This window comes from Carica papaya, chromosome 9 (genome assembly GCF_054855325.1).
Source record: "Carica papaya isolate Zhongbai chromosome 9, ASM5485532v1, whole genome shotgun sequence".
Taxonomy (NCBI): domain Eukaryota; kingdom Viridiplantae; phylum Streptophyta; class Magnoliopsida; order Brassicales; family Caricaceae; genus Carica; species Carica papaya.
This window is the reverse complement of record NC_142317.1, coordinates 2,605,157-2,632,954: the sequence shown is the minus strand read 5'-3', so window position 1 is coordinate 2,632,954 and position 27,798 is coordinate 2,605,157. Positions and strand designations below refer to the sequence as shown.

General features: G+C 36.3%; 1 protein-coding gene across 3 annotated transcripts; it reads left to right on the top strand.

Annotated features, from left to right (window-relative positions):
* The first annotated feature begins 297 nt into the window (after positions 1 to 297).
* Positions 298 to 27,798, top strand: CPSF160 (cleavage and polyadenylation specificity factor 160). Of its 3 annotated transcripts, none has more exons than XM_088210680.1 (26): positions 298 to 882; positions 1,117 to 1,263; positions 1,904 to 2,057; positions 2,249 to 2,384; positions 7,095 to 7,240; positions 8,073 to 8,168; positions 8,363 to 8,415; positions 9,107 to 9,238; positions 17,366 to 17,417; positions 17,527 to 17,646; positions 18,471 to 18,602; positions 18,757 to 18,885; positions 19,152 to 19,229; positions 19,542 to 19,682; positions 20,498 to 20,592; positions 20,909 to 21,105; positions 22,057 to 22,820; positions 23,292 to 23,372; positions 23,485 to 23,550; positions 23,664 to 23,741; positions 24,263 to 24,493; positions 24,697 to 24,828; positions 24,981 to 25,157; positions 25,692 to 25,877; positions 26,316 to 26,677; positions 27,252 to 27,798. In XM_088210680.1, exons 1-26 carry the CDS (start codon positions 560 to 562, stop codon positions 27,364 to 27,366), a joined length of 4,323 nt encoding a protein of 1,440 aa, XP_088066806.1. In that variant the 5' UTR covers positions 298 to 559; the 3' UTR covers positions 27,367 to 27,798. The 3 variants fall into 3 exon arrangements, with proteins under 3 accessions (XP_088066806.1, XP_088066807.1, XP_088066808.1); XM_088210681.1 differs by having other exon boundaries at positions 689 to 882; positions 1,158 to 1,263; XM_088210682.1 differs by lacking the exon at positions 298 to 882 and having other exon boundaries at positions 1,122 to 1,263; positions 1,904 to 2,002.

Here is a 27,798-nt window from a genome sequence, read left to right as displayed (position 1 = left end):
TCAAACGTATTTCACATATCAAGAGGAGAACTGAAAACGTGAAGTTTTTAATTTATACGAAAATATTACAAAATTTGATATTATATAAAAATATTATCTTTGGTATAAGACTTTATAATTATATAAAAATATTACAAAATTAAATAATTTTACAAATTTAAGGGTGAAATCATAATAAAACATTTAGGTGACGTTTAAAATTTTTTTTGGTTTATCAATTAATTATATAAACTGGTGTAGTAGCGATGAACAGTTGAATTGTAAAGCTTAAAGAGGAGAAACAAGAAAATGTGGCAGCGGCAGCTTAAGTGAGATTAAACCAAATTAAAAGGTTAAAGAGGGAGAAAATGAGCGTCCAATTGGATATTTCAAAACTGGCCCCGAACAGCAGCACTGATAAACGAGCGGCAATTGGCACCTCCCGCCAACCCAAGCAAGGGTTTAAGCTCCTCTTTTCTGCACAGTCCCGTAAACCCTATTTTCTCCCCAAATCTTCTTTAGTTCATTCTTCTATCTTCTCCAATCTAAACCCTAAGGTTCCAAATCACGCCCCAGGAAAATGAGTTTCGCAGCCTATAAGATGATGCACTGGCCCACCGGCATCGAGAACTGCGCGTCCGGCTACATTACCCACTGCCGCGCGGACTTCACGCCACAAATCCCGTTAATGCAGACTGACGATCTCGACTCCGAGTGGTCATCCAAGCGCGGTATTGGTCCCGTTCCTAACCTAGTCGTAACCGCAGCTAACGTCCTCGAAATTTACGTGGTTAGGGTGGAGGAAGAAGGCAGCCGAGACTCCAGGAATCCTGCAGAGATGAAACGCGGTGGGGTGATGGATGGTGTTTCAGGGGCCTCTCTCGAGCTTGTTTGCCACAACAGGCGAGTGCACACAAATACCGAATTCTATCTGTGAAGTTTGCTTGGAGTTCCATTTTCTTTTGGAACATATACGCTTATAGAATTTTTTGAGCAATTCTATGTTTTCAAGTATGACGAACTTGAGAGTTACTAGTAACAAGTGATTCTCCTCGTTGTACCATTTAAGGACCGTTCAGTGTGAATGTCCCTTTTCTGATGTGGTGTTTGAATTTCTTCTTTTGAATTTCATCGCAGATTGCACGGTAACGTTGTGTCAATGGTTGTACTATCTGTAGGAGGTGGTGATGGTTCTAGGAGAAGAGATTCTATTATCTTGGCCTTTCAAGACGCAAAAATTTCTGTCCTGGAGTTCGACGATTCTATTCATGGCCTTCGTACAAGGTAGGACAAGTTTTGCCGGTTGACCCCGTGGACCTAGCTTTGTTGTACTCTTAATTGGTTGGTTGATTTTTATATTTGTGACCAAGTTCTGATAGGATTACTGGAAACATATTTATCAGGAATCTTACATTTTACATTGTTTAGCCTAGGAGCACCCCTTATATGCTGACAGACTTTGTTCCTTCCTCTTAGGTTTTGTGATATGTTGGCACCCGAAGTGGGTGTCTTCTATTAAAAATGTTGCTTTTGTCTGCAGGAGGAATGTAGTCTATCTTGTTTCTCCTTTGATCATAACTGCTCTATTTTCATGCAATTATTATAGATTGTTCATGTCAATTCTTTTGCTCTACAGTGTGTGACGTTTGTGACATGGTTATTAAACTAATGTTAATTCCATGTCATGGTGTTTGATCATATGTATTTTGACTGACTTTTATGGTGCTCTTCAAAATTAATTCAAATAATTTTATGTGCTAATTTTCTGTCCTTGATAAAACATTTATGTTGTAGAGAAGGATGCTTGTGTTAAGGTGAAATTTGTTTTGTTTAGACATTCCTCTTTATCCTGCTATGTTCCACTTGTTGTATTTTCTTTTCCTATATCATGACAAGATTCTTATAAATTTTGTCCCTTTCTCAGCTCTATGCATTGTTTTGAGGGTCCAGAATGGATACATTTGAAAAGAGGCAGAGAATCCTTTGCAAGAGGCCCATTGGTAAAGGTGGATCCACAAGGCAGGTGTGGAGGCGTTCTTGTTTATGATTTGCAAATGATAATACTTAAGGCTGCCCAGGTCTCTTTTACTTCCTAAGTTACTTGTTCGCCACATTTGCTTATTAATCTAAAACTGATTTTCTATTTATATGGAACGCCACGATAATGCTTCAGGAAGAAAGTGCACTCATTTTTCGGCAGAGTAGAAGCTTTTTCTTTCAGATTTTTCCTCAGACATCCTTGACATTCCTCTTTGCTCTTGTTTATCAGGCTGGTTCTGGTTTGGTTGGAGATGACGATCCTTTTGGTTCTGGAGGAGCAATTTCTGCTCGTATTGAGTCATCTTACATAATCAATTTACGGGATTTGGAAATGAAGCATGTAAAGGATTTCATATTTGTGCATGGTGAGTGTTTTTTACCATCATATGTTGGATTTATAATTATTCATTCATATGCCACCAATCCAAACTTTTAGCAATTGTTCTAACTATTTGTACTCATGAGTACGTAAAAATTAATAGCATCATTGGATGTGGTTATGTGGGTGTTGGAATTGCTTATTTGGTTCTTAGAACTAGCTTTAAGCACTTTGCTTCAATGTTGACATTTAGTAACATTAAAATCTGAGTGGCAGAGTGCTTATTAGGTCTTTAAAAGGGTATGGTAGAAAATAAGCACTTCAATGTTATTTTGTGAGGTTCTTATTTTTTTAATTGAATCAATTTATTTACTTAGCCTCTTGATATCCTCGTAAAATTAACAATATATATAAAACAATGAAAGTTATAATATATTTATGACAGATATATGTTTATTGGTTTTCATAAAAATAACTGTTTATTTTTGCGCTTAATACTTTATCTAAAGCATAGTTGCTTATTTTTTAAGTAAGAATTTAACTGCTTTAAGTAACTTAAATTAGCTTATTACTTAATGCACATTAACAATGTCAAACACCATCTATGTGAAATTGTGCATGATTTTGCAACTTGGAGATCCATTATTACTATTGTTATTTTTAGGATCTAGTTGCCTCAACTAGACTTTTAGTAGTGCATGTTGGATAGAGATGACAAAAAAAACCCATGTACCGCCAAAACTAACATGACCTGCATATAGTCATCCCACATTTTAACCAAAACCGAACCATTGCAGGTCGCTTCAGGTTGGATTTTGTTGGTGCCATACGGGGCAGGGGGGGTTTGGGTTTGAAGGAAAAAAGCTCGACTAAACCCAATCGGCTTATATAATTAATATTTTGAAAAACTCTAACCCCTACCTGAAGTTGCCTCCAGCCCTCTTTTTATGTGTGTAGCCTCTTAAGTTCCTGTTGAAGCTATATATATAGATGTACACAAATATATACATATATATATATATATATATATAACAGGAAGCTGTATATATATTTACACACACAGCTTCTGTATATATAATGTGAAGCTGTATATATATATAAATATATATATATTGCAGCTTCCCCCGGAAGCTTTTGGATAAAAAAGGAAAAAAGAGAAAGCAAACATACTAGCTGCAACAAAGAGAAAAGAAGATAGGTAGTAGGCAGGACAGGATGGAGCGGGTATAACCCGAAACATGGTGTGAATAAAATACTATTTTTATTAACCTGTCTTGGATTCAGGGTGGGTCCAAGTTTCTTATATTAATGGTTATGTTGGGTTCAGATTCCATTTTCATGCACACCCATTTTCACAAAACACACAAATGTTTTTATTATGAGCTCAAGGAGGCTGAATTCCATTGTCATATGGATTTCCCCCTCCTTCCCTTGAGTGTTTTCTCTCTACGGACCACATGGGGATTGGGTGAAGAAGGAAGGTAGGACACTTTGGAGATAAGCCCTTTTGCCTGGTTTATTGGTGTTGTGGTTAGAGCACAATTCTTAGACTTTTTAAGGGTCAACACTATCCTCTGTCTTTCTTATTAGACAGGTTGACTTTCTTTTCTTTTGTGGCCCATGTCTCATGGGTTCTTTCGCTAGTTTGTAGAGGGATTGGGATGCAGTGTTGTTTTGGTTTTTTTGTATTTTTCCCCTTTTGTTCGTTTAGGAGGATTGCTGATTATGTTACTTTTTCCCTCTATCTAGTAATGATTTTTGGTTGTAAAAGTGAATTATTAGGAAAGAAAGAAGTTCTAGAGCTTTTGAGGGTCTTGAGGGTAATTTGCACAAAATAAGGGATAGGTGGATTCACTATTTTGGATTTATTTTGTTAGGTTATGACATTATTAGTGATGAGAATTTTGGGAATGTTATAAATACCCTAACACTATTGTAAATACTTTTTATTCAAAAAAAAGATTTTCTTGTTGTAAAAGAATATTTTTGGGGTGTAATTTTTCAGGTAAAAACATTTTTACCTTCTCTTTTACCATAGAAAATTTGACATATCACAATCAAGTAATTTCCTGGATTATACTTTTCCATTATGAGTAAATTCAAGCTGTGGAGAGTTAAAGCCTTAACTAGCTTTGGATGGTACGCCACAATCCTATCCAAATCATGTTTTTATTATTTTCACTTGTTAGTATCTCTCTCTATCTCAAAAAAAAAATTTCACTTGTTAATTGGTTAAAAAAAAAAAAGAAAATTGTTTCTAAGGTGGTTATGGTTGAGTTGACCTTGCATGTCAAATGGGATGTTTCTTCCTTTAATAGTGTAGAGTTGTCTCGGAATCCTAAGCTAATGGACAATGTAAGAATCGGGATGAGGTAGAGAAGAGTAGTTTACTGAATATTATGCTAAAATATGTCTAAAATTGGTTGTTTGATGGTATACAATCCTCCTTGTCTTTCTTACTGGTTCCATACATCGGGTTTTCGGTTGGCATGAAGCCTACGTTAATGAAGATGGGGAAGATGTAATTGTGAAAAAGATGGATGTTGTTGAGGCTCTTGTTTAGGGAGTTGGAATGGAATAAGTAGAGAGAACCACAAGTCTTTTCTTTGTATTCTTAAGAAAGAAAATCTTATTGTGAGAATATAGTATAGACTTGATGTTGAAATATATGCATTTAATCATCCTTATGAAAAGCCATAAGGGTTGCAGAAAAAGGGTTCTTCATTAAGAGCCTTATTGGATTGGCTTTTTTTTTTTCGTCTTAGTTGCATAAAATTGGTTTTGGGTTGAATGAAAATATTACCGTTTCGTTAATTTCGAAGAATCACCTAAAACTATACAACTTTATGCGAAAGATAAAAAAGTGGTGAGACTAGTTTTTTTTTTTTTTTTTTTTTTTTTTTGTGAGGAGTTTTTTGGGGGGTTTTAAGCTGGTATTGGTTAGAGTTGTGTTTACCATTTCTTTTGACAAAAATACCCTTAACATCCTAAAATATGGGAAAGGGCTGTGGAAGAGGATTTGCACAGGAAAGAAAAAATTTCAGGAGTGTATTAAGTGGAGAATTGGAGATCAGGAGAGAACTATTTTCGGTCGGACATTTCGCTGGATGGAGGGGCCAGGAGAGTTAGATTTTCACAGATTTTTGTTATTGTGCGATATGAGGGTATTTAAGTTAAAGAGGCCTTCCTTGAAGGTGAGGGTCATAAGGAGTAACAAGGTAGTGAAGAATCTCAATGACTGGAAAATAAACGAATATGAATATCTTTTGAGCTCTTTGATATCGGTTTTGCTTAGTGAGGATCATGACCAACGAGTATGGACTCTTAGTACAACTGCAAAATTCACCGTGGAGACTTTCTACAAGTATTTGATCACAAAGAGCCAATTGAGGGCAATTTCTCATTTAGAGATTTGGAGAGTGAATGCACATCTAAAGATAGTTTTCTTTTTTTTTGCTTGGGAAGTAGTTTGTGGATGCATTTTGGCCATTGATTAGCTATTGAGAAGGGAGAAGATCATGGTTAATTGGTATTGTTTATGTAAGAGAGCAGAAGAGACTTGCGACCATATATTGCTCCGGTGACCCATCGCATATAGCTTGTGGTATATGGCTTTTGGGATTTTGGGTTATAACTGGGTCATGTATGGCATTATTAAAGAGGAGGCTTGGGCTTGGAAGGATATTGTGAGTCAGAAAAAACATTTGGGGATCTTTTGCAATCTTTTGATTTGTGTGCAAAGAAAGGATAGGAGAGTTTTTGATGAGGTGGAGAAGGGTCTTGATAGAATTAGAGAGGATGGTTCCAAACCCTTGGAGTGTTTATTATACTGAATCAACCTCTGTATCCCATAGAGAATCTTGGAGAACTAATTGATACCCTAACTGATAGGTACATTCTTTTATACATGAGTTTGCACCCCTTTGGTATATGGATTTGCACTCCCTTGGTTGCCTATAATTAATGATACGTGTTATACCTTTTATTTTTTTTTAAAAAAATAGAACTCTTTTGATTAAACATTTGGCAACCTTTTCAAACTAACGGCCATTCTAGTTCAATTTTCATCATTTGTAGCCAATTCCCATCGTTAATTTTTTCATAATAATCTTAATATAGATACAACGTAATTTTCATGCTTGAGCTACTCTCATCCCCAACTAAATGCACATATTTTTCATGTGGAAGGTTTGCTCAAACATGAGAAATTATATTCTAATCACACACATCAAGATTATTGTGAACATTTTACTGTTGGGAATTGAATGGGAGCTGAACCAAAAGAGACTTTAGAGTTAGATAAATTTAACTAACTAAAACACTAGTTAAGTTTAGAGCTCCATGAACTTAAGTCTGTTTGGAGCTTAAATCTCTAAGTAAAATAAGCCACTCCAGACATGCCCAAAATATTTTGATTAGTTATGGGGATAGGTTTGTTTTTTTTTTTTCTGAAATACAAAGTGATGGTGATGGAATTGTTGACTGAACTATGAAGTGGTAGGAGCAAGATTTAACTTATTCTATTGCAGAGTTGTAGGAACTGCACTCCTAGGTCAGTTGCAAAGAGATTCTTATGGTAGAGTATGTTCCTATGCTTATTGGCTGCTTGATTTCCGAAATCCTACTGATATGGACACAATCACGTCTTTCTCATTTTTTCCCCAAAGCAGCTAGAATATAAATTAAGCTAATATGCTTTAGTCAATTGGCTATTTATTATATATATTTTTTAATTCAATTACCCTGGTATTTTCAGGTTATATTGAACCTGTGATGGTCATTCTTCATGAGAGGGAGCTTACTTGGGCTGGTCGTGTTGCATGGAAGCACCATACTTGCATGGTTTCTGCACTTAGTATCAGCACAACTTTAAAACAACACCCCCTAATATGGTCTGCTGCTGTATGTCCTGATCTTTCTTACTTTTACTTTAATGTTCCTCCCTTAGAAAATTGATTTTATTGCTTCTTGCTGAGAGTTTGTAGCTCGATTTACTATAAGCTTTATATTTAAAAAAAAAATGATTTGCTATATGCTTTTTGATAATAAGTCCATGTGCCCAAATACTTGCAATCCCATGATTCTAGATAAACTTTTTTTTAAATGAGTCTTGATAAACTAACAAGTTTTATTCCTAGATAATGTAGTCCAGGTGCCCAGGAGCCAGGACTTGTGTCTTTATCAGTTGGGATTACTCAGGAGCTAGAATTTGTGTCCTTGTCAGTTGGTTTCTGAAATCAGTTACCAAATATGTTTACCTACTGGAAGATTGAAACCTTTCTACTCAAATTTAATGTCAAGATTTTATATGGATTTGCATATCATGCAGTAAATAGCTTTCAGACATGGGTTCTATTGTTGGTGGGACCAACATTACTAGATTGGATGAGGTGGTTATACATTTCCTCCTGGCCAAATGACTAAAGCTGGTATTCTTTGTTAAATAATAAATATGCCATCAACATAAACATGCTGACAATGCAATTCGTACTGATGCGATAAAAACCTGAAGCATGCAGAGCTTTTCCTCAGAACCATCAAATCTGTTCACGCTTTAAGTTTTTCCTATCAGTTACATTTTGACATGTTTAGCTATATCAGTGATTTTACGAAACCTTAACTTGTCTCAAGTGGCAATCTAAATAATCACCTGTGCGATTGATGCTATTTTCAGAACACGTTTTTAAATTCAACTTGTGTTTTTTGGTTTCATTTCATTTCATCTTTTTTTCAGAATCTTCCACAAGATGCTTACAAACTACTTGCAGTTCCATCTCCAATTGGTGGTGTTCTTGTGATAAGTGCCAATTCAATTCACTATCATAGTCAGGTTGGCTAATTTCATTTTAAAAATGTATACTAATATTATTTTTTCCTTTTGCGGGCAGGGGTGGGGAGGAGAATTTTATCTCCTCAACTGATTTTCCATGTTTAATTTAGTGATACAAGTCTGTAGTCTTCACGATTTGACTTTTCTTTTCTCACTCAATTTAGATTAGACTAGTTAATTTTTTTCTTTTGCAGTCTGCTTCTTGTGCATTGGCTTTGAACAGTTTTGCTGTTTCAATTGATGGCAGGTTCTCTCTCTCTCTCTCTGTTTCCCTCTCTCTCTCTCTCTCTCTCTCTCTCTTCCCAGTTTTGCTCTAAAGACTGAGCATACAGGTCTTCCACGTATGATAACCGAACCTTGTTGAGTGCACAAAGGATCCTAAATCTCTACTTATCTCACCTTAGAATTTTGTGCTATTTCAATTGTTATCTTGTTGTAGAACATAAATGTCCTTGGTGAATTTTTATTCTTTATAATTGAGGTGCAAAATACATCCATGAATTAGAATATCTTATTCACTCGATGGGTGAAGTCTAGTGATATAAAAACTTGTAATTTATTTTGAAGTTGTGGGTGATATGCTTTGTGATTTAAATTTTGAGTTTTCTCATTTTTCAGATTTCACCATATGCCATAGTGTAAACTTCACTTTTATTTGCATTGTTGGCTCTAATGGTTTAATGTCCATGAATTTTGACTAAATCTTCTGAAGATTTAATTGTGGTCAAATATGCATTTTTTTATTGATGCTATGCAGAAATTATACATACTCATGAAACTCATTAGAACTTCTTTGGAAAAAATTATGAGGGTGTTAAAATAGGGCTGAAGTGAGAAATAAGATGATTTAGATACATTGCATTTGATTGTTAGTCCCTTTGTTTAAGTCAAAATCTGAGTTCTCTCATGATGGTTGCACATTTTCCAAATCATTTCAGTCAAGACCTGCCAAGATCAAGTTTCAGTGTGGAACTTGATGCTGCCAATGCTACATGGTTACTAAATGATGTAGCTTTGCTATCAACAAAGATGGGGGAATTGCTACTGCTAACACTAATTTATGATGGGCGGTAGGTATTCTTTTATGTTGTTTTAATTTTAAGTTTTGTATTTGTCTAAACTTTCTTTAGTTGAACAATGAGCTAGTTGCATAACTTGAACTGGATTTAGCTCTTTTTGAACTGAATCCTGCAAGTATTATTTTTGTAATATTTTTCATAATCATGGATATGAGCTTTACATTTCATGGGAATTGCTAGTGCTTACACTAATTTATAATCGGGTGCCATTTTTCTTTTAGGTTCTTACCAGCTTTTCCACTCTCCCTCTCCCCTCATCATTGGAACTTATGGATGCTGCAAGAAAAGCCTTAATTCACCTATTATACTTGTAGGCTGTGGTAGTCATTTTATTAAAGTAGGGAAAAAAGACGTTGTAGGTATAGCAATGATGTCCCAAGACAAAATTAATGCGGGGTAATGAGTGTCCTTGCTGTTTGATGGCTAATCTATATGCAACAATACTCTCATTTAGTGAAATTAGGATAGCAAACAGAGTTTAACTGATTTCAATATGACCAGGACATAATTATTTGTAATGTCCTGGTTCTTATGAAGTTATATTCTTGACAGTTTTCTCATTCAAGTTAGATGGTAAAAACTAGGATTTTCTGCAATTCCTGATGCTTTAAGGATCTATCCATTTCATTTTATAACTTATTTGCTTCATTGTAAAACTTATTTTTTTTTAAATAAAAGAAGTTATATTATAAGATCGGTACCAAGGGGGTACCACCCAATTATAAGCATTTACATCTCAATCTTCATTGTAAAACTTATTAAAATCAATTTGACATAAAAATATGATTCTGTTAAATTTCTTTTATTTTATTGAACTCCTAAAGAAAATGAGTAGAAAATAAGGAAGGAGAAAAATTTGTAGTGGGATACTTGTGGAAGAACTTAAGGAGAGAGGTTGCTTCATAATCTTGTTATTTATGTTATGTCCTTAAATTGGGATGTAGTTATGGGCTTGTTGTGGAAGAGGGTAAGGTCTCACTGAAAAAGAATCCTTCAAACTTTTTGATAACTGTTCAGTGAAAGAGAACTCACTGATCTCTTTGATAAGAGCTCCTTAATAGGGAATTCTTGGAGCTCTAAGTTTAGGAAAGAAACACATATTTTTTCTTTCTTTTTGGGGAAAAATCTGCTTCTTGTTTCCTAGGAACTGTGGAGTTTTTTACAGATACAAAGACAATAGTATCTTAAACATACCTTGTAAGGAACGGATAACTCCCAAAACTGCTTGGGAAACTCCAAAACTATCTGTAATAACTTCCTGCTACATCTAGAAGAAAAAAAATACAGACGATTTAACACACACTGCCAAGGCACTGTAGAGAACTTAATCTACTTTTTTTTCTTCCTTTTCTCCATGTGTAAATTACTTATTTGGCCCATAACATCACTTCCTCCTTTCAAAGCCAGCTTGTCTCCAAGCACACAGGTAGGCTACCTAATCTCCCATAAAAGCATCCTGAGACACACCAACGACCCTACTCAACACTTTAGACATTCTCTTAGTCAATACTTTTGCAATTATTTTGTATACTCTGCTCGCCGAACTTATCAGCTTGAAGTCCATGATATTTGATGCACCTTCTGTGGCTGCTCACCGAACTTATCGGCTTGAAGTCCATGATATTTGACGGCCCTTCTGTGGAGTTTAGACTCTTAACAAAAGAACTCGTGTCATGGAATTCATTGAATAATTCAATTAAATCTCCTCTTATGGTCTTCCAATTATTCTAAAAGAAATTTATATTGAAGCCATCAAGACCCGGGATTTTATCACCTTTGCAATCCATAAGTCTCAAAAATCTCATCCTCTGCAAAATTCCTCATCAAAAATATTTTGTCTTGATCATCAAGGCTATCAAAATCCAAGTTTTCTTGGGAAGGTCTCCAAAGAGAACTCACGGTATATATATTTTGTTTGAAAGAAAAAGTTAAGTATAAATTAGTATGGCACCAAAGAGGGTACCGCTAATATTCACAAGAATTTATGGTGATGTAAGGGTATCAATGACATCTCCAAAATCTTCATCCCTAATGATGTTATGCCCTAAGATAAAAGACCTAAAATATTTAAACCACTTATCTCTTAGTTTATATCTATTTACCTCTAATTCTTCAAAAGCTCTCAAATTTCTTTCTTTGCAAATGATCTAAAAAATAGATAATGAGATAATCTTTACAATATTCTTAGTCGAATCAATCCCTCCCCAAGCCCATACTTCAGCAAGCACCAAGGCTGTGGAAACCCACTGAATACCAAGCAACTTATAAATCTGCACCACAGCTTATACACCACGGGGCAACTGAGAAGTAAGTGACAGCAGGTTTCCTTTGCCTTTCTGCACATGAAGCAGCAGTTTGCCAGAACTCACAGTATATATTTATCCTTGTAATATGACATGATTTCCCCCTTAATCCTCATTCCCTTTAAGCACCCTATCCTTACCTCCAACTCCTCCAAATAATTTACTCTTCTATGATGGCCGGCCATATTATGGAAGAATTATGTATTTTTGTCCCCTTTCTTGATCCATTTTGCTCTAGATTTCTGCTTCTATTCCACTTCCTTCATGCTCATTAAATTTACCAATTCCAGCCAGGTAGTTTCCCTTCTTTAGCTCCTCCCTCCCTAAGCCCCTCTCCCCCCCTCCAAACAATCTAGTCTCTTCAGCTCAGAAAATATTTCATTTTGCTTCCTACCTGCTTCCCCAAAATTTCCTTACCCCACTCCTTTGATCTATTCTTTATCATGGATAATTTCTTGACCATCCTGTAACTAGTGTTGTCATTGACCTTGTATATCTCCCACCAAGTTCTAATTTTATTACTGAAACCCAGAACTTTCAACTACTTATTGTCGAACCTGAACAAGAAGGAGCCCAAACGGATACCATTATCTCCAGAGCAATAGGGAAATGATCTGAAATAGTTTCTTCCGACTGCCCAAAATCGTGCAAGACGATATCAAAATCCTCTCCCACAACCTATGGCACATCTCATCTGCCTCTACACTCCTCAAGGTCGCTCCACAACATCTCCCTCTCCCTCCCTTCTCCTTTCTTGTGCACCCCAGTGTATAACCACCACCATCCACCCAAACTGCACTTAAAAATGCTTTTACTCTCCACAAAGAATGCACCACTAGGTTCGAAAGACTCTCCATTTTGGTTCCTTTGAGGCAAATAACATTTAGTTTTCATCTACACATACAATCCTTATCGTCATTTTTTTTTTCTTTCAGTTTATTCAGTCCCCTCACATTCCAATAAATAATTTTATTAAACATAAGTAACACATTTAGCTTCTCCCTTCCTGCCATTCTCCCCCTTCTCTTCCTTATCATAGTTGACAGATGATTGAAGTCGCTTTGATTCTCTCTCCATATCTATCCCATTCTTCTTTTTTAGTCAAGTTTTTACTGTTTTACTTGCCGTATTTTCTTCTTCCCTTCTAACAACGGATTTGAATTGCTCCAGGACTTTTTCTTTGCGATTGTCAAAGCTCACTTCAAGATATTGCTAACCTTTTGTTAGTGGTCAAGAATCCATTTATACTCATTGCATCCCTCCCCCTTCACACTGTCCACATTGACAATTGATCTACCATCTCCACCATTCTCTGTCATTTACAATTCCCTCATGCCGCCTAACTCGCTTGTCGAAACAAGGGCTAACCATAAATCCCCAACAACCGGGCGTCCCTCTGCATCTGATCGTATCGTTCTGCAATAAGGAAATTAGGCATTCCTAAACAGCTTTTCCTTCCCCTTCCATCTCCATATCGGCCATAACCTTACTACTCAACTCCCCTGGGCCATTGGGAAAAGCCTCGTCTTTGGACGATGGCTCAAAGGCTGAATCTTCCACTTCTCCGCTGCATCTCCCTCCTCAATCATGATCTCTTTCTGTTTCTCTTCTCTAGCTCTAGTTTTCCTTCTCCACTTCGGCTTGGTCTTAAAGACCCGAGATCATTTTCCTTTCTCCTCAGTTGTATATATTTTAAGCTTTCTTTTAATAATTTTCTCCTATCTGGACTCGATTTCGTCAGCCCGATCTAGGCCTATTTCCCAAATCGAGTTTTAAAATTAAAAATTTACCCACTTCGAACCCGGATTGGATCATGTCTTCTCCATCCACAATTGCCCCTCTCCATCCCTCTTCATCGCATTTGCATATGATTCCACGCCTCCACTTCTATCTTTATGGAAATATTTACTTTGCAACTCGGACAACTGAACCTACATCTGACATCCTGCCTCCCTTCCAAATGATTCACCAATTTCGCCAACCTTTTTACTACCTTTGGAGCCCTAGACTTCCTGAGCAACCAGCTCACCTTCCTCAATGATCTCCACCAACCATCAGCATGGAAAACTTCTAAGATCACTACCCTCCTTTCCTTCCATTCTGTGAAGACTAGGTATTTTCGCCACCTATTTTCCCCAACTCCACTAACAAGTTATGATTCTTTCCTTCCCTTCTCCTAACCTATGACTTTTCTCCCTTTTTCCAATAAAAATCATATTAGCAACCGTACACCCAAAAAAACCTTCTCCTTCTGGAATGTGATTAAAGATCTAAATCTTTTTCCATTTTCACTTAGCTTAAGCCCTTCCACCTCCTTACCCTCCAGCTCCAACTTCAAGTTTATGTTCCACAACCAGGAAGGCTCTGGTTGAGGATGACAATCTGGTGGCCCTTTGTCAAGATTCGACACTAGTCTGGTTTCAGTGCTGAAAATTGTGGTAAAGAGGATTTTCTCTCTCAAAGTACCTTAAAAACTAGGATTTTCTCTTTCTGAAAAATTCTAACATTCCACTCCAATCAAAGTGCTCACATGCCAGCATAGAAAGCCCCGAGAGTTACCTATTCCTTATGAGGTAGTATCTTGTCTCTGAAGTTGCATTTGAATATGCACTTCCTATGAATAAAAAGCAGGCAAGATTTGTCTAAAAAGTGTTTCTTTCTTTCTAAACACAAGATCAAAGGTATATCCCCTAATGGGCCCTTACAAAAGAGATTTTTTTAAACATAAAAAGCCCTTACAGAAGAGATTAAGGATTCTCTGTTAACGAATCCCTACTCTCTTCCACAACAAACCCATGACTTATGGGTGACTGCTTGAAGCACTTGTTCATTTGGTTGGAGTGACACAATTATTGGAAGTAGTCAGCCTTATGTCTTTCCAACAACAGTTTGATTTCATCATGAAGTTATCAGGATGAATGTGCTGTGATCAAGTAGAAAAAGAACAGTGAAGCTTGGAGAAGGGGGATAACTGGGTTGCCTTTGAGTCTGCAGTAGATGTGGCCTTAATTGTTAATGAGGTTGTTGACAATCTTCTAGAAGGTGGGGTGAGCTACATCTTATACAAGCTGGATGTATAGAAGCTTTATGATCATGTGGCTTGGAGGTTCCTCTTTTATATACTGGATGCATTTGAGTTTCGGTGAAAAAATGGTGTAGCTGGATTGAGGCTTGCATTACAACTACATCGCTGCTACTGTGGTGAATAGAGGACTGTCCACTTTCTTAAAAGCATCTAAGGGATTGAGACAGGGTGATCCCTTATTCCCCCATTACTTTTCATTGTGGTCGTGAAAGCTCTTAACAAATTTCTTTCCAGAGCAAGAGAGGTTGATTTGTTCAGGAGTTTGTGTGTCTGGAGGGGAGAGGAGAGGGTAGATGTCACTCACCTATTTTTTGTCGATGATATTATGTTATTCTGTTATCGGAATATAGGGTTCTGTGTGACATTAGATGTGTAGTAATTTGTTTTGAGGCAGTGTCGGCACTTAAAATCAACTTGTCAAAATCTGGGTTGGTCATGATTGGGTAGGATAATGAGGTGGAACACAAAGATAGAATTTTGGAGTGCAAGTGTGTGAATCTTCCCATCAAGTATCTGGGACTGCCATTGGGAGCAAAGTTTAAGGAGATTGTTACTTGGGATCCACTGGTAAACAGGTTTAAATCTGGACTGGCCGATTAGGAGAAAGGTTTACTTTCTAAAGGTTAGAGGTTGACTCTAATAAAAAGCACACCTGCCAACATCCCTATTTATATGATGTCCCTATCAATAGTACCTTCCAATGTGGCTAAAAGACTAGAGAGAATCCAATAGAACTTCTTATGAGGCGACACAGTAGATAAGAGAGAATATTACTTGGTGGCTTGGGAGAAGGTGAAACAGCCACTAAGGAGGGATAGTTTGGGCTTGCAATTGTTGTTAATGTTACACAGAGCCCTCCAAGAAAAGTGGCTATGAAGATTCATGATGGAGCAGGGAAGTTTTGGAGGAGGATTATAAAGGTGAGGCACGGAGTGAATGGTCATAGTTGGTTCTCCAAAAGTCCTAGAGGCTTGCATGGGGTGGGTTTGTGAAAGAGAATCAGTATGGAGAGAGGAAAATTCTTTGAGTGCATTAGGTGGAGAGTGGGATCAGGAGATACAGTGAGCTTTTGGAGAGACGATTGAATGGAAAGGGGTGCACTTCACCATCAATTTTCGAACATTTTTTATGTTGCTGTTGACAGGGAAGCCACGGTTAAAGATTTTAGCGTGTCAAGGCAATAATGAGGATTAGTGGATTGGGCTTAAACAAAACTTAAATGACTGGAAGGTCTCGGAGCACGTGAATTTATTGGAGACAGTATCATTGTTCCGAAGAGGCCAATCTACTAGAGATAGACCGTGTTGGAAACTAAACCCTTTTGGTGTTTTCACAGTGACATCATTATGATTACCTTCCTAGGGATGGGATGCAGGAGGGTTTTCCTGCTAGACTGATTTGGAATGTAAAAACAACTTCAAGGATTGCCTTCTTTGCATGGAAAACTCTGTTGGTGCATTCTAAAGCTGGACAATCTTACTAAAAGGGGAAAAATTCTGGGGAATATGTGTTACCTGTGTAAAAGAAAAGCTGAATCCAATAGTCATATTTTCCTACGGTGTCAGTTTGCTCAGCAATTGTTGGGGCTGGCTGTCAGGATACAAGGGTAAAAAAGAAAATTCATAAAAAGGTAAATTAGTCTTTTGCCTCTATCAATTAGTGTTAGGGTTGGGTTAATCTTTTGCACAAATCTTAATCTGCAGCGGCTACTGCATCACGAATGGCCGCACGTTTCCGACTGTGAAAATCGTTGCTTTTATTGCTTTAAATCCTGTAAAAGGCTCAATCTCTATGCTTATAATCATCAATGAAAGAAATAAAGAACAACTCAGATTTCTCTTCTCTGTTTCTCCTCTTTTTCTTTCTTCTTCTTCTCCTTCTTATATCAGATCAGTCACGATGTCTAAGGGTGCTGACATTGGCTTATGGTCTTCTAGGTTTGGATTGGATCATTGTTGATTCAGTGCTTGGAGCAGAATCCATAGGGATAAGAGAGTGAGACTCATTCTGTTGGCTACTTTTTGGGTGATTTGGAAATAGAGAAACAAAGAGCTTTTGAGGGTATTGATTCGAATTTTGATAAAATCAAGAGTAATTGGTCTATTCCCTAAATTTTTTGTTAAGGAGTTATCTGCTGTATTCTAGAGAAGATTTTAGGGACTTTATAAATATCTTGACTGACTTATAAATGTTGTATACGGGATGCACTCTCTTGGTGCTTATGATTTTATATACTTTTTATTTCAAAAGAAAAGGAATAGGTAACTCCCAAAAAGTGCCTTGTAACTCCCAAGCTTCCAATAAGTTTTCGCCATATTTATGGGGGAAAAAATACAAACAGTTTAACACAAACTACCAAGAACTGCAGAAAACTTAACCTACATTTTACTTTCCTGTCTTCGTGTGTAAATTGTCCAATAACAATTTATTTATTATAGACAACCCATTTTCCTGAATCATATTGAACAGATCGTAGGAGCATTAAATGTGAATGTCTTCTTGGGGAATGCTTGTACTTTGAGCATGGTTATTTTCAATACAAGTGTAGTCACTGAAAAACTGCAAAACTTTTTTGGGGAATATATGTGTGCAACATGTCCAATTTTAGGTATATCATCATCTATTTTATCCTCAGCGGCCATTTAATTCATTTTTTCCCATAATTGTCTACTGTTTAGGAAAACATTCTATATAGGTTGTCTTTCTAACTGTTTCTTTTCTCTTATTAAGGGTTGTGCAGAGGCTTGATCTTTCTAAGTCAAAAGCTTCAGTTCTAACTTCGGTTAGTCAAATTTGCTGGACTCTTGCTGTTTTACTTTTAACGTGATAATGCTTTTGTTCTTTGTTGCTTACTAATGTTGTATTGGAATATTTTACTTGACTTCTTGTAGGATATTACAACAATAGGAAATTCCTTGTTTTTTCTGGGTAGCCGCTTGGGTGACAGTTTGCTTGTGCAATTTACTCGTGGCTCAGGCACCTCAATGATGTCTTCCAGTCTGAAGGATGAGGCATGTACTGACTTCTCAAGTTTCCTTGGCTGAACAAGGATACCAATAAGCTAAATACAACATAGTGTTAATTTTTTTTAGAAAAAAATTGCCTTTTGTCGTCCGACTCCCCCCCCCCCCCCCCCACCTCCCTTCTCCTACGCTCACGCGCACCCCATACATGCGTTTAAATTGTATGATCACTTTTATTTTATTGACGGTTATCATATTTTAGAATTTTTTAGCGGTAAGTTTTCTGAATGAATTTCACGGTTCATCATTATTTTATTTTATTTTTTTAATAAAAAGTATAATAAGATTCATCGATTCACAAGCACTAGGGGGATACCAATCCATGTGCAAAAAATATTTATAATTCAATCAAAATATCAATAAGGTTTTCAGAATCCTCTATTGTATAAAAGGGATGACCAATAATAAAAAGCCTCAGGGTCTGAAACGATTTATCTCTAATCCTATCAAAATCATCTTTCACCCCCTCAAGAACTCTCCTGTTCGTCTCATTCAATACCACCTAAAAAATAGCAAGAGAAATGAGACTCACATGTTCTTCTCTGTACTAATACCTTGTTAGGCTCAATATCTCTTTCCTTACTGATCCAGTCATCATCCAACTAATCCTCAGTATCTCATAAGCTATAGTTCATAACTTATACGCAAGCAGACACCAAAGAAGGATGTGATTACAAGATTCCGCCTCCTAAATCTCTTCCCCAACTGATTCGTCAATATTTCATAGTTTTCCGATTTCCAGTTGCATGAATTTTGCTTCTTTTTATCCATGGAAAATATTAAGAGGGTTTTTTGCACTCATCATCTTACAGAATGGAGACATTGAAGGTGATGGTCCTTTATCAAAACGTTTGCGGAGGTCATCTTCTGATGCTTTGCAAGATATGATTGGTGAAGAGCTATCCTTGTATGGTTCAGCCCCAAATAATTCCGAGTCAGCACAGGTTATTTATTATTTTAAATGGTTATTGTCTTTGTTACTATCTTCTACATCCTTTTAATGTAATTGAAATTTTCTTTATGCATATAGGGGATAGTGCTTCACTATTGAGTTGTTTTTTCTTCTCAATTTTCTTTTCCAACTTTGCATCCATGCAGAAGACTTTCTCATTTGCAGTAAGAGATTCATTTGTTAACATCGGTCCATTGAAAGACTTCGCTTATGGCCTGAGGATTAATGCTGATCCAAATGCAACTGGAGTTGCTAAACAAAGTAACTATGAACTGGTTAGTTTTGAAATTTCTGTTGCCACTTTGAATTTTCCTGTTGTTGTATATGTACATCTTATAAAGAGAGGAAATGACAGTATGTTTCTGTTCTGGCTTCAAATGCCTTGTCTTTCTGGATTTCTACAAGTTTGGGTGCTCCATTTGTTATTTCTTGCTCATCCCTGGGTCAGTAGCATTTAACATCTAAGTGGTTTATGATTTATTGCACTATCAATTTAAGACTTGATAACTTTAAAGAGCTATGTCTTTGGTAATTTTTTCAGGTCTGCTGTTCTGGTCATGGGAAGAATGGTGCTCTCTGCATTCTTCGCCAGTCAATTCGCCCAGAAATGATTACTGAGGTCTCTCCATACTCTGAACTCTTAATTATGTTTTAAATGGACAAAACATTAATTGTTTTAAAACCATGTCTAAAATCTTGAAAAATACAAGGGAAATATCATGCACTTTTTTAATTGTGACTTCCCTTAAAACATAATCTTGCTTTACAGTTTAGATTGAGTGACAGCCATACCTTTAGGTATTTATATATTGAATATAACTAATTTCTCATCTACCGGAAAAAATTTTCTTTCTTGTTCACCTATTTCATCAGAGTTTGACTTCCATCCATGCAATTGTGGGCACAATACTTACACTATTATAATCTGCAGGTTGAACTTCCTGGTTGCAAGGGAATGTGGACAGTTTACCACAAGAACACACGTGGTCATAATGCTGATTCTTCTAAAATGGCTGCAGAGGAGGATGAGTATCATGCTTATTTGATTATCAGCTTAGAGGCTCGGACCATGGTAATCCTATTGCCTATGCTAAATTGAGGTTTAAGATCGTATTGTGAATTTCTTGTATTGTTTTAGGTGTAAAATAATTTTAGTTGCATTTTTTTTTATCTTCTTGGTCCATCTTCAATATATTCTTTTTGATGTATCTGTGAATATATATATATTCTTGGTATGGTTTTAGGCGTAAAATAATTCTAGCTGCATATTTTGATCTTCTTGCTCCATCTTGGATATGTTCTTGTTGCTGTATCTTTAGATAAATATCTTTTATTCTTTTTTTCTTCATTCATAATGCATGTAAAATCTTTAGAGCTGCCACAAAGGCTTGCTTGGTTGTGTTGTATGTGTCTAGAATCTAGATAATAGCCAATAATTATGTAGCTGATATATGGTGAGGGCAGAAACTTGTGTTGATGGATAGTATGTGTGAGATCCTATTTCCTTTCCTTTGTATATATCGCTATTGGATGCGTAGATGTGCTGCTCTTTTGTGAAGACTCTGAAACGCAGAATTCTATAATGGGAATCTATTGTTGTGAAAGTACCCATACAACACACACAAATTAAAGTAAGAAAGAAAGAAACTTTTTACTACATGAAGAACCACGTCTTACAACTAAGGAAAAACCCAATTTTAAAATAATGATCCCTATACTAATAAACTGCCCCTTTAGGCTTTAGTGGACCTACATATGAGTAGTAAATTCTCTGGGTATGACCTCCAACTCAAAATCTGGAAGATAAAACTTGAATATCAGATCCCATTTCTCATTTTTTTCAGGAGACATTTTGTCATGATAACTATTCTTTCTTATGGTGTCTAGGTACTTGAAACAGCTGATCTTTTAACAGAAGTTACTGAAAGTGTCGACTATTATGTCCAAGGAAGAACAATTGCTGCTGGGAATTTGTTTGGAAGGTGAGCATGTGAAGTTTCGTTTTCTGTTATTGATTTATAGTACCCTTATTTTGAATGTACATTTGAATTTTCTTTGTTTTTAATTATGAATTCAATGTTTTTAGTTCAGTGCTCCTTTTTTTCCTGTTGTTATTCTAATTTACTAGGTATGGTTGGTTGAATAGTTAAGGATAGTTAGTGACTGTTTTGCACTGTCTATCTTAAAAGTCAAGGCTTGGTTTCATCATATTAAAGTATGACTTATATATTTTACCATGAAATGTAAATTGATAGAGAAATAGACAATCTTTGAACACTTCTCTTCCTTTACTTTCAGGCGTCGTGTTATCCAGGTGTTTGAGCATGGTGCTCGGGTTCTTGATGGTTCTTTTATGACTCAGGATTTAAGCTTTGGAGCTTCTAATTCTGATAGTAATACCAGTTCGGAAAACTCCACAGTGTCCTCTGTTTCAATTGCTGATCCCTATGCGTTACTGAAAATGATTGATGGAAGCCTCAGGCTGCTTGTTGGAGGTATGTTCTGGGCCTCTGACAAGGAAATATCTATTGAATAATCTTGAATTCAATGGGGATTTCTAACATTTGGTTTTCTCTCTTAAAGTGACTTCCTATTGGTCATTCCCTAAACTACCAGTTTTCTCTTTAGTAGATCAAATGATCCTTTTCTTCTTAATTCACTGAGATTGTTGTTGATTAAAAAAATCACTGTAATGATTGTATTAATGGATTTGGTCTTAAAAAGAAATGTGGCCTTGAACTTGGTCATTCATTTGGAATAATTTGCAATATTCACAGCTTCATGGTTCAAGCATCATACACAACATGCACCAAATAAATTTGTCTTCGAAAAAAATTGTAAATACTATTTACAGCAGTTATTTTATCACAATTAAGATTAAGATGTGATATTGTATCATTATCACTGCTAGATCATCTGCTTTCTGTATATGGTACTGTTATCATCAGGGTAATTCAAATATATTGAAAGTCAAGAACTTATGTTGCATGAGATATAGAGCCTGGATTGCAAGGAAATAGATATTGGCAAATTTTCCTTTTCCGTGCCGATGGGTCAGGCTGATGCAGATGACGAGTTAGGTCCTAACAGTTCTAGTAATCTGATAGTCAATAAAAAAAAAAAAGATAAAGAGGTCAATAAGTAGTACCTGCTCCTTGGTTGCAGTTGTTATGACTGAAAGGTACCGTTTGAAGGTCCCTCTGCTAAAAAGCTGGTTCAGAAATTCTAAAGCAGTCACTATCTTTTCAGAACATGATTGTGATAAAGCAGCTGGAACTGAAACCACTAAATCCTGTTGATCTTATTTCTTAGGTTTAAATTTCTTTGTGCGGTCAACCTTCATTGATGTATTTATCTAGATGTTATATTATTCTTCCAGGCTTTATATTAGTGTGATCTTTATTCTGGAAAATTTCATGTAGCTCATGTTGAACTTTGGATGACAGATCCTTCTACTTGCACCATTTCTATAAATACACTAGCTGCCCTTGAGGGCTCAAACAAATTAGTGTCAGCGTGCGCTTTGTACCATGATAAAGGACCAGAGCCATGGTTACGCAAGGCCAGTACTGATGCATGGCTTTCTACTGGCATCAGTGAGGCCATTGATGGTGCTGATTGCGGCCCTCATGACCAGGGTGACATATACTGCATTGTTTGTTATGAAAGTGGTGCCCTTGAAATATTTGATGTGCCAAATTTCAACTGTGTTTTCTCTGTGAATAAATTCATGTGTGGAAGAAGTCACCTTCTTGATAGAAATACCCAAGATCCTTGCAAGGATTTACAGAGAGGAACTAGCAATATCTCTGAAGAAGTCAATGCCTCTGGCAGGAAAGAAACTATGCAAAATATGAAGGTTGTTGAATTAGCCATGCAGAGATGGTCTGGACAGCATAGTCGCCCTTTTCTGTTTGGAATATTGACTGATGGGACAATTCTTTGTTACCATGCTTACCTATTTGAGGGTTCAGACAATGCTTCTAAAGTTGAGGACTCTGTTTCCATGACTTCTAGTTCTAGGCTTAAGAATTTGAGATTTGTTCGCATTCCCTTGGATACATACACTAGGGAGGAGATGTCAAATGAGACTGCATGCCAAAGGTTTACCATGTTCAAGAATATTAGTGGTCATCAAGGGTTTTTCCTTTCTGGGTCAAGACCAGTTTGGTGCATGGTCTTCAGGGAACGGCTCCGATTTCATCCACAGGTCAGGAACTTTGTTTTATTTGAACCATAGGGGATTTGTTCTATGATCTTAATTAGAATTTTATATAGAGATTCAATTTTCTTATAAAATGATTTCAATTAATCGGTCCTGTTGATTCAGGTTCTATCTCAAGAAATTGTTATGGAGACCCTTTTTTCATATCATAACTGTACTTGTTGGTTATACTTCATTCTGTCAGTGGTTGATATCTGATTGATATTCTGCACTATTATGTTTTCTTATCATTATTTTAGGTTGGATATTATTGGAGTTTTGATATTATCTTGGATCCTATCAAGATTCTTGATCTACTTGGAGTTTATATTTTCAGAACTGAGCAAAAATTGCACCCAATGAAATTTAGCAGAACTTTATTGCTTCATTATAATGTTTCAAAATATTTTGGAATCTTGTTGCATCAGCATGTTGTTTCTCACATTATGTCATTCTCTCTGTGCTTTTCTTTTCCAGCTATGTGATGGATCTATTGCGGCATTCACAGTTCTTCACAATGTGAACTGTAATCATGGGTTCATCTATGTTACATCACAGGTTAAAATATAATATACCCTTTACTTGCATTTGCTTTTTAACAATTAGTCTTTTCTAACATGCTTATTATTTTCCTTACCAACAAACTCGTGCATTGTGGTGCTTTTCATAGGGCATTCTGAAGATTTGTCAATTGCCATCCATATCAAACTATGATAATTATTGGCCTGTGCAAAAGGTGAGTCTTTGTTCCTCTTAGGTTCCTTATTTTTATCAGCTCATCTTTGATATTTGGAGGCGAAATTATATGCAATAATTTGGATATTCATGTATTTGAATTTCAATCCTTAGGTTCCTTTGAAAGGCACTCCACATCAAGTCACCTACTTCGCTGACAAGAACTTGTATCCGCTTATAGTTTCAGTTCCGGTGAGTGTAATTTCACTTTATTGGTGTCTCTTTTTTGCTTCTCTACCATCTGAGAACATGCCAGTACTGAACCTTTATTAGCCATAAAAACATGCGCATATAAATACAATGCTTGTGTTTACTTAAATCCATTCGGTTTATCTGTTTTTGCTTCTTATGTTATGCATGCACATCCATTTTGTGCTCCTTACCACTCTCAACTTCTTTTTAACTATCTTTATAACCTTAATCCAACAGCCTTATTCATATAGAAGGTATTAAATGGTTTTTGATTTCGTCATCTCTTGATGCCTGCTAGTTATTTTATATCTCGTCAGAAGATAACTAATACTATGCCTATGGTCATAGATAGATTCGGTCATTCATTTGTTATATCAAGACTGGTCAAATCTTCTCTCAGTTTGAAGATTTGGAATTTTTTATTCTACAGTAATCTCTCCTGAAGATATAACATTTGATGTAACCCTAAAATTATTATGGAACATGCTCTGACCCTAATTTGTCAAATATATTATCTAAAGGTGAACAAGCCGCTGAATCAAGTTCTTTCATCGCTGGTTGATCAAGAAGCTGGTCAGCAGATTGATAGTCATAATTTGAGCTCTGATGAACTTCATCGCACATACAGTATTGACGAATTTGAGGTTCGGCTCTTGGAACCCGAAAAATCTGGTGGCGTTTGGGAAACTAAAGCTACAATTCCTATGCAAAGCTCAGAAAATGCACTGACTGTGAGAGTGGTAACACTACTTGTGAGTTTGCTCTTTCCTTAGCTGAGCTGTTCCTCTTATGCTCTCTGGCACAGATATATTTATTCTTAGCAAATTTGATTATTAGAAGCTAAAAGAAAATTTCCTTCTTTTCTTATTAGTCCTCTGATGGTATTTTCCTTTTTTCTCTTATAATTTCTTTTTCTACCAAAAGAAATTTTTTCTTACTCAGTTTTGTATTTCAGAATACCATCACAAAGGAGAATGAAACCCTGTTGGCTATTGGAACTGCTTATGTGCAAGGAGAGGATGTTGCAGCAAGGGGACGCGTAATTTTGTTTTCAGTTGGAAGAAATAATGATAATACTCAAATTTCGGTATACTCATAAAAGGAGCCTCTACTTGTTAAAGTCCATTGTTTTCCCCATAATTCACTGTGAACTCATTCCATTCTGAAATCCTTAAACTTTTTTTTAACAGTGTTGCAATTCTTCAGGTTCTGTGTTATGATCTATGATTCCCTCTGTAGGTTGCAGAAGTTTACTCGAAGGAATTGAAGGGTGCTATATCTGCTTTAGCCTCAATTCAAGGCCATCTACTGATAGCATCTGGTCCAAAAATTATTTTGCACAAGTGGAATGGCACTGAATTGAATGGTGTTGCATTTTTTGATGCTCCACCATTATATGTTGTGAGCCTGAATATTGTAAGTGTTTTCTTTTCCAGTTTAATTAAAGTGTTACTTTCTTAGCAATGAGTATATGTACTTATTTGTTCTGAATTCGTTTCCAATCTTCAATTGTCGCATCAAATATTTTCATGTAATCATCATGTCTAGTTGGGGAATGCTGCCTCATGCTGATATTTTTGGTAATCTGTGTTTTGGCTCTTTTGTTCCACCAATTTATTTGCTGATGTCTTGCCTGAAAAAGCACCACATCTAGTGGTCACATGTTTTGCAGGAAAGTTCTGGAGTGCCTCACATGTTAGAGTGAAAATTTTAAGTTATTGTTTTCTGGTAACATGTTTAGCAATTTGAAAAATGATGAACAAAGAAACCTATAATGGAACTGTACGATAATGCATTTACATAAGTTGGATTCAATATGGCCTTTTGTAAGAGGTCAAATTTATTTAATGTCAACATACAGGTATATTTGGATTTCCCGGTTCCTTGTGGTGTACCCTAAATTTTTAATGTTTTATTTCCCTTTTGTAATGCCTATGGATACCATTGCAGGTGAAGAATTTTATCCTCCTTGGCGACATTCATAAAAGTATATACTTCCTAAGTTGGAAGGAACAGGGTGCCCAACTTAGTTTACTTGCCAAGGATTTTGGTTCTCTAGATTGTTTTGCAACAGAATTTCTGATTGATGGAAGTACACTGAGCCTCACAGTTTCAGATGAACAAAAGAATATTCAGGTCAAACCTCAACCTTGTGCATATACTTTAAAAGAACTTGTAGCATGAATCATTTTGGATATATATAGGATTTAAATATGTTATCGGATGTTCATTAATTAAGATAAGTGAATAAAGAAGTAAAAGTATTAGAAAAAATATATTGAAAAATTAAGTATAAGAAAAAGACTTTCAAAGCAATCACAGTGAAATGAACCTGCTCTAAATCCAGTTTCACTGGAAAATATAACTCAAGGGCATTGTTTACGCTTTCTAATCACTAAGTCATTATTTTTTCTATGTTCGAAATTTCCTCTTTGCCTTCCCTTATTACTGCTTTTTGGAGGTATTGAGACAGAAGCAAACCCTGTTGATCTGGCAGTTGTTGATTACTAACATGATGATACCTCTCTAAATCAAGAACATATGGTGTTTTTTTTCTTTTTCTCTTCAAAGCAGATTTTTTATTATGCACCGAAGATGTCTGAGAGTTGGAAGGGACAAAAGCTTCTTTCAAGGGCTGAATTTCATGTTGGTTCCCACGTGACAAAATTCTTGCGGCTTCAAATGCTTACATCTCCAGGCTCTGATAAAAGCAATCGTTTTGCATTGCTCTTTGGTACCCTGGACGGCAGTGTTGGTTGTATTGCTCCTCTTGATGAACTCACATTTCGTAGGTTGCAGTCACTTCAGAAAAAGCTTGTTGATGCTGTTCCCCATGTAGGTGGCTTAAACCCACGGTCTTTTCGCCAGTTCCATTCAAATGGAAAGGCTCATCGACCAGGTCCTGACAGCATAGTTGACTGTGAGCTACTTTGGCAGTAAGTTGTTTCCTTTTCCTTTTCTTTTTTTCTTTTGGAGAGAAGGTTTTTTTCCTCTTCCTAATGTTAGTTATGGACTCTTAAAGTACAAAATAAACATAGCAAGTGGAAATATCTTCAAATTTTCAGATCAGGATAGTCAGTACTATTAGTTTGTAGGATTTCATACATTTTGGTCAGTGGTCTTGACTCTTTTATTTTATGTTGGTTCCCGTCTTGATAGATTTAACTGGGTATGGATACTTTTTGACAGAATCTTCCTATTAGACCGTTGTTCTTATTGTCAATTCAACACCAGCCATTAGGGCTGTCATATGCATCTCATTGGATAATAGTATGGCTGTGAAAGTGAACCTCATATTAGCATTGGAAAAGAAGTGAACAGTATTAGATGAATGACCTCAAACGTCCTAATGTAGAGACTGAACTTTCTGATTTGCTTCAGAAGTTATCATCTGTGCTAGCTGCCTTATCTTTTGGTTAAACTAGTATTCTGTACAGAAGCAGTTAACTGGGCTGGATGCCAGGTATATCTTGTGTAGTGTAAGAAATGTTTTGGGTTTGTACTATGCAGTTATGAGATGCTACCACTGGAGGAACAAGTTGAAATTGCTCACCAGATTGGGACAACTCGAAACCAAATTCTCTCAAATTTAAATGATCTTTCTCTTGGAATCAGCTTCTTGTAAGGGCAGCTGACCTTGCAACAAGCTGATCGAAGCATCGTTATTGGGTTTCAGAAAGATCTTTTGGAGCAAAGGGTTTCAAATAGTTAGCAAATCTCATTCACGACAATCTTTGGAACTGCAGCAAAAAGGTTATCACTAGTAACACATGACATGGTAGGTGGCAAGGTTTCGTTGTTGTAACAATTAAATTGTAACATTGTAGAACTGTTTTTCCAACCTAGGAGTAAGTATTTGTTTCATGTAGCATATCTTCCGGTTGAAGTATGTTAGTGTAGCAACGCGCTGTATAAATTTTGTAAAGAATCGGGTACAGGCACGCATCATATACCGTTTTAATCAGTAGTTTCATGTAATTTAATGTACCTTTAGGTTTTGACTCCTGTTGGAAGCAGTTACCAGAGAGTATGATAAACCCCTACCAATTGTTTTCCA

Coding starts and splice junctions, on each gene's coding strand:
- CPSF160 (XM_088210680.1), top strand. CDS start 560: ATGAGTTTCGCAGCCTATAAGATGATGCACTGGCCCACCGGCATCGAG. Junction 2,058..2,248: donor TAATACTTAAGGCTGCCCAG/GTCTCTTTTACT, acceptor CTTGTTTATCAG/GCTGGTTCTGGTTTGGTTGG. Junction 8,416..9,106: donor GCTGTTTCAATTGATGGCAG/GTTCTCTCTCTC, acceptor AAATCATTTCAG/TCAAGACCTGCCAAGATCAA.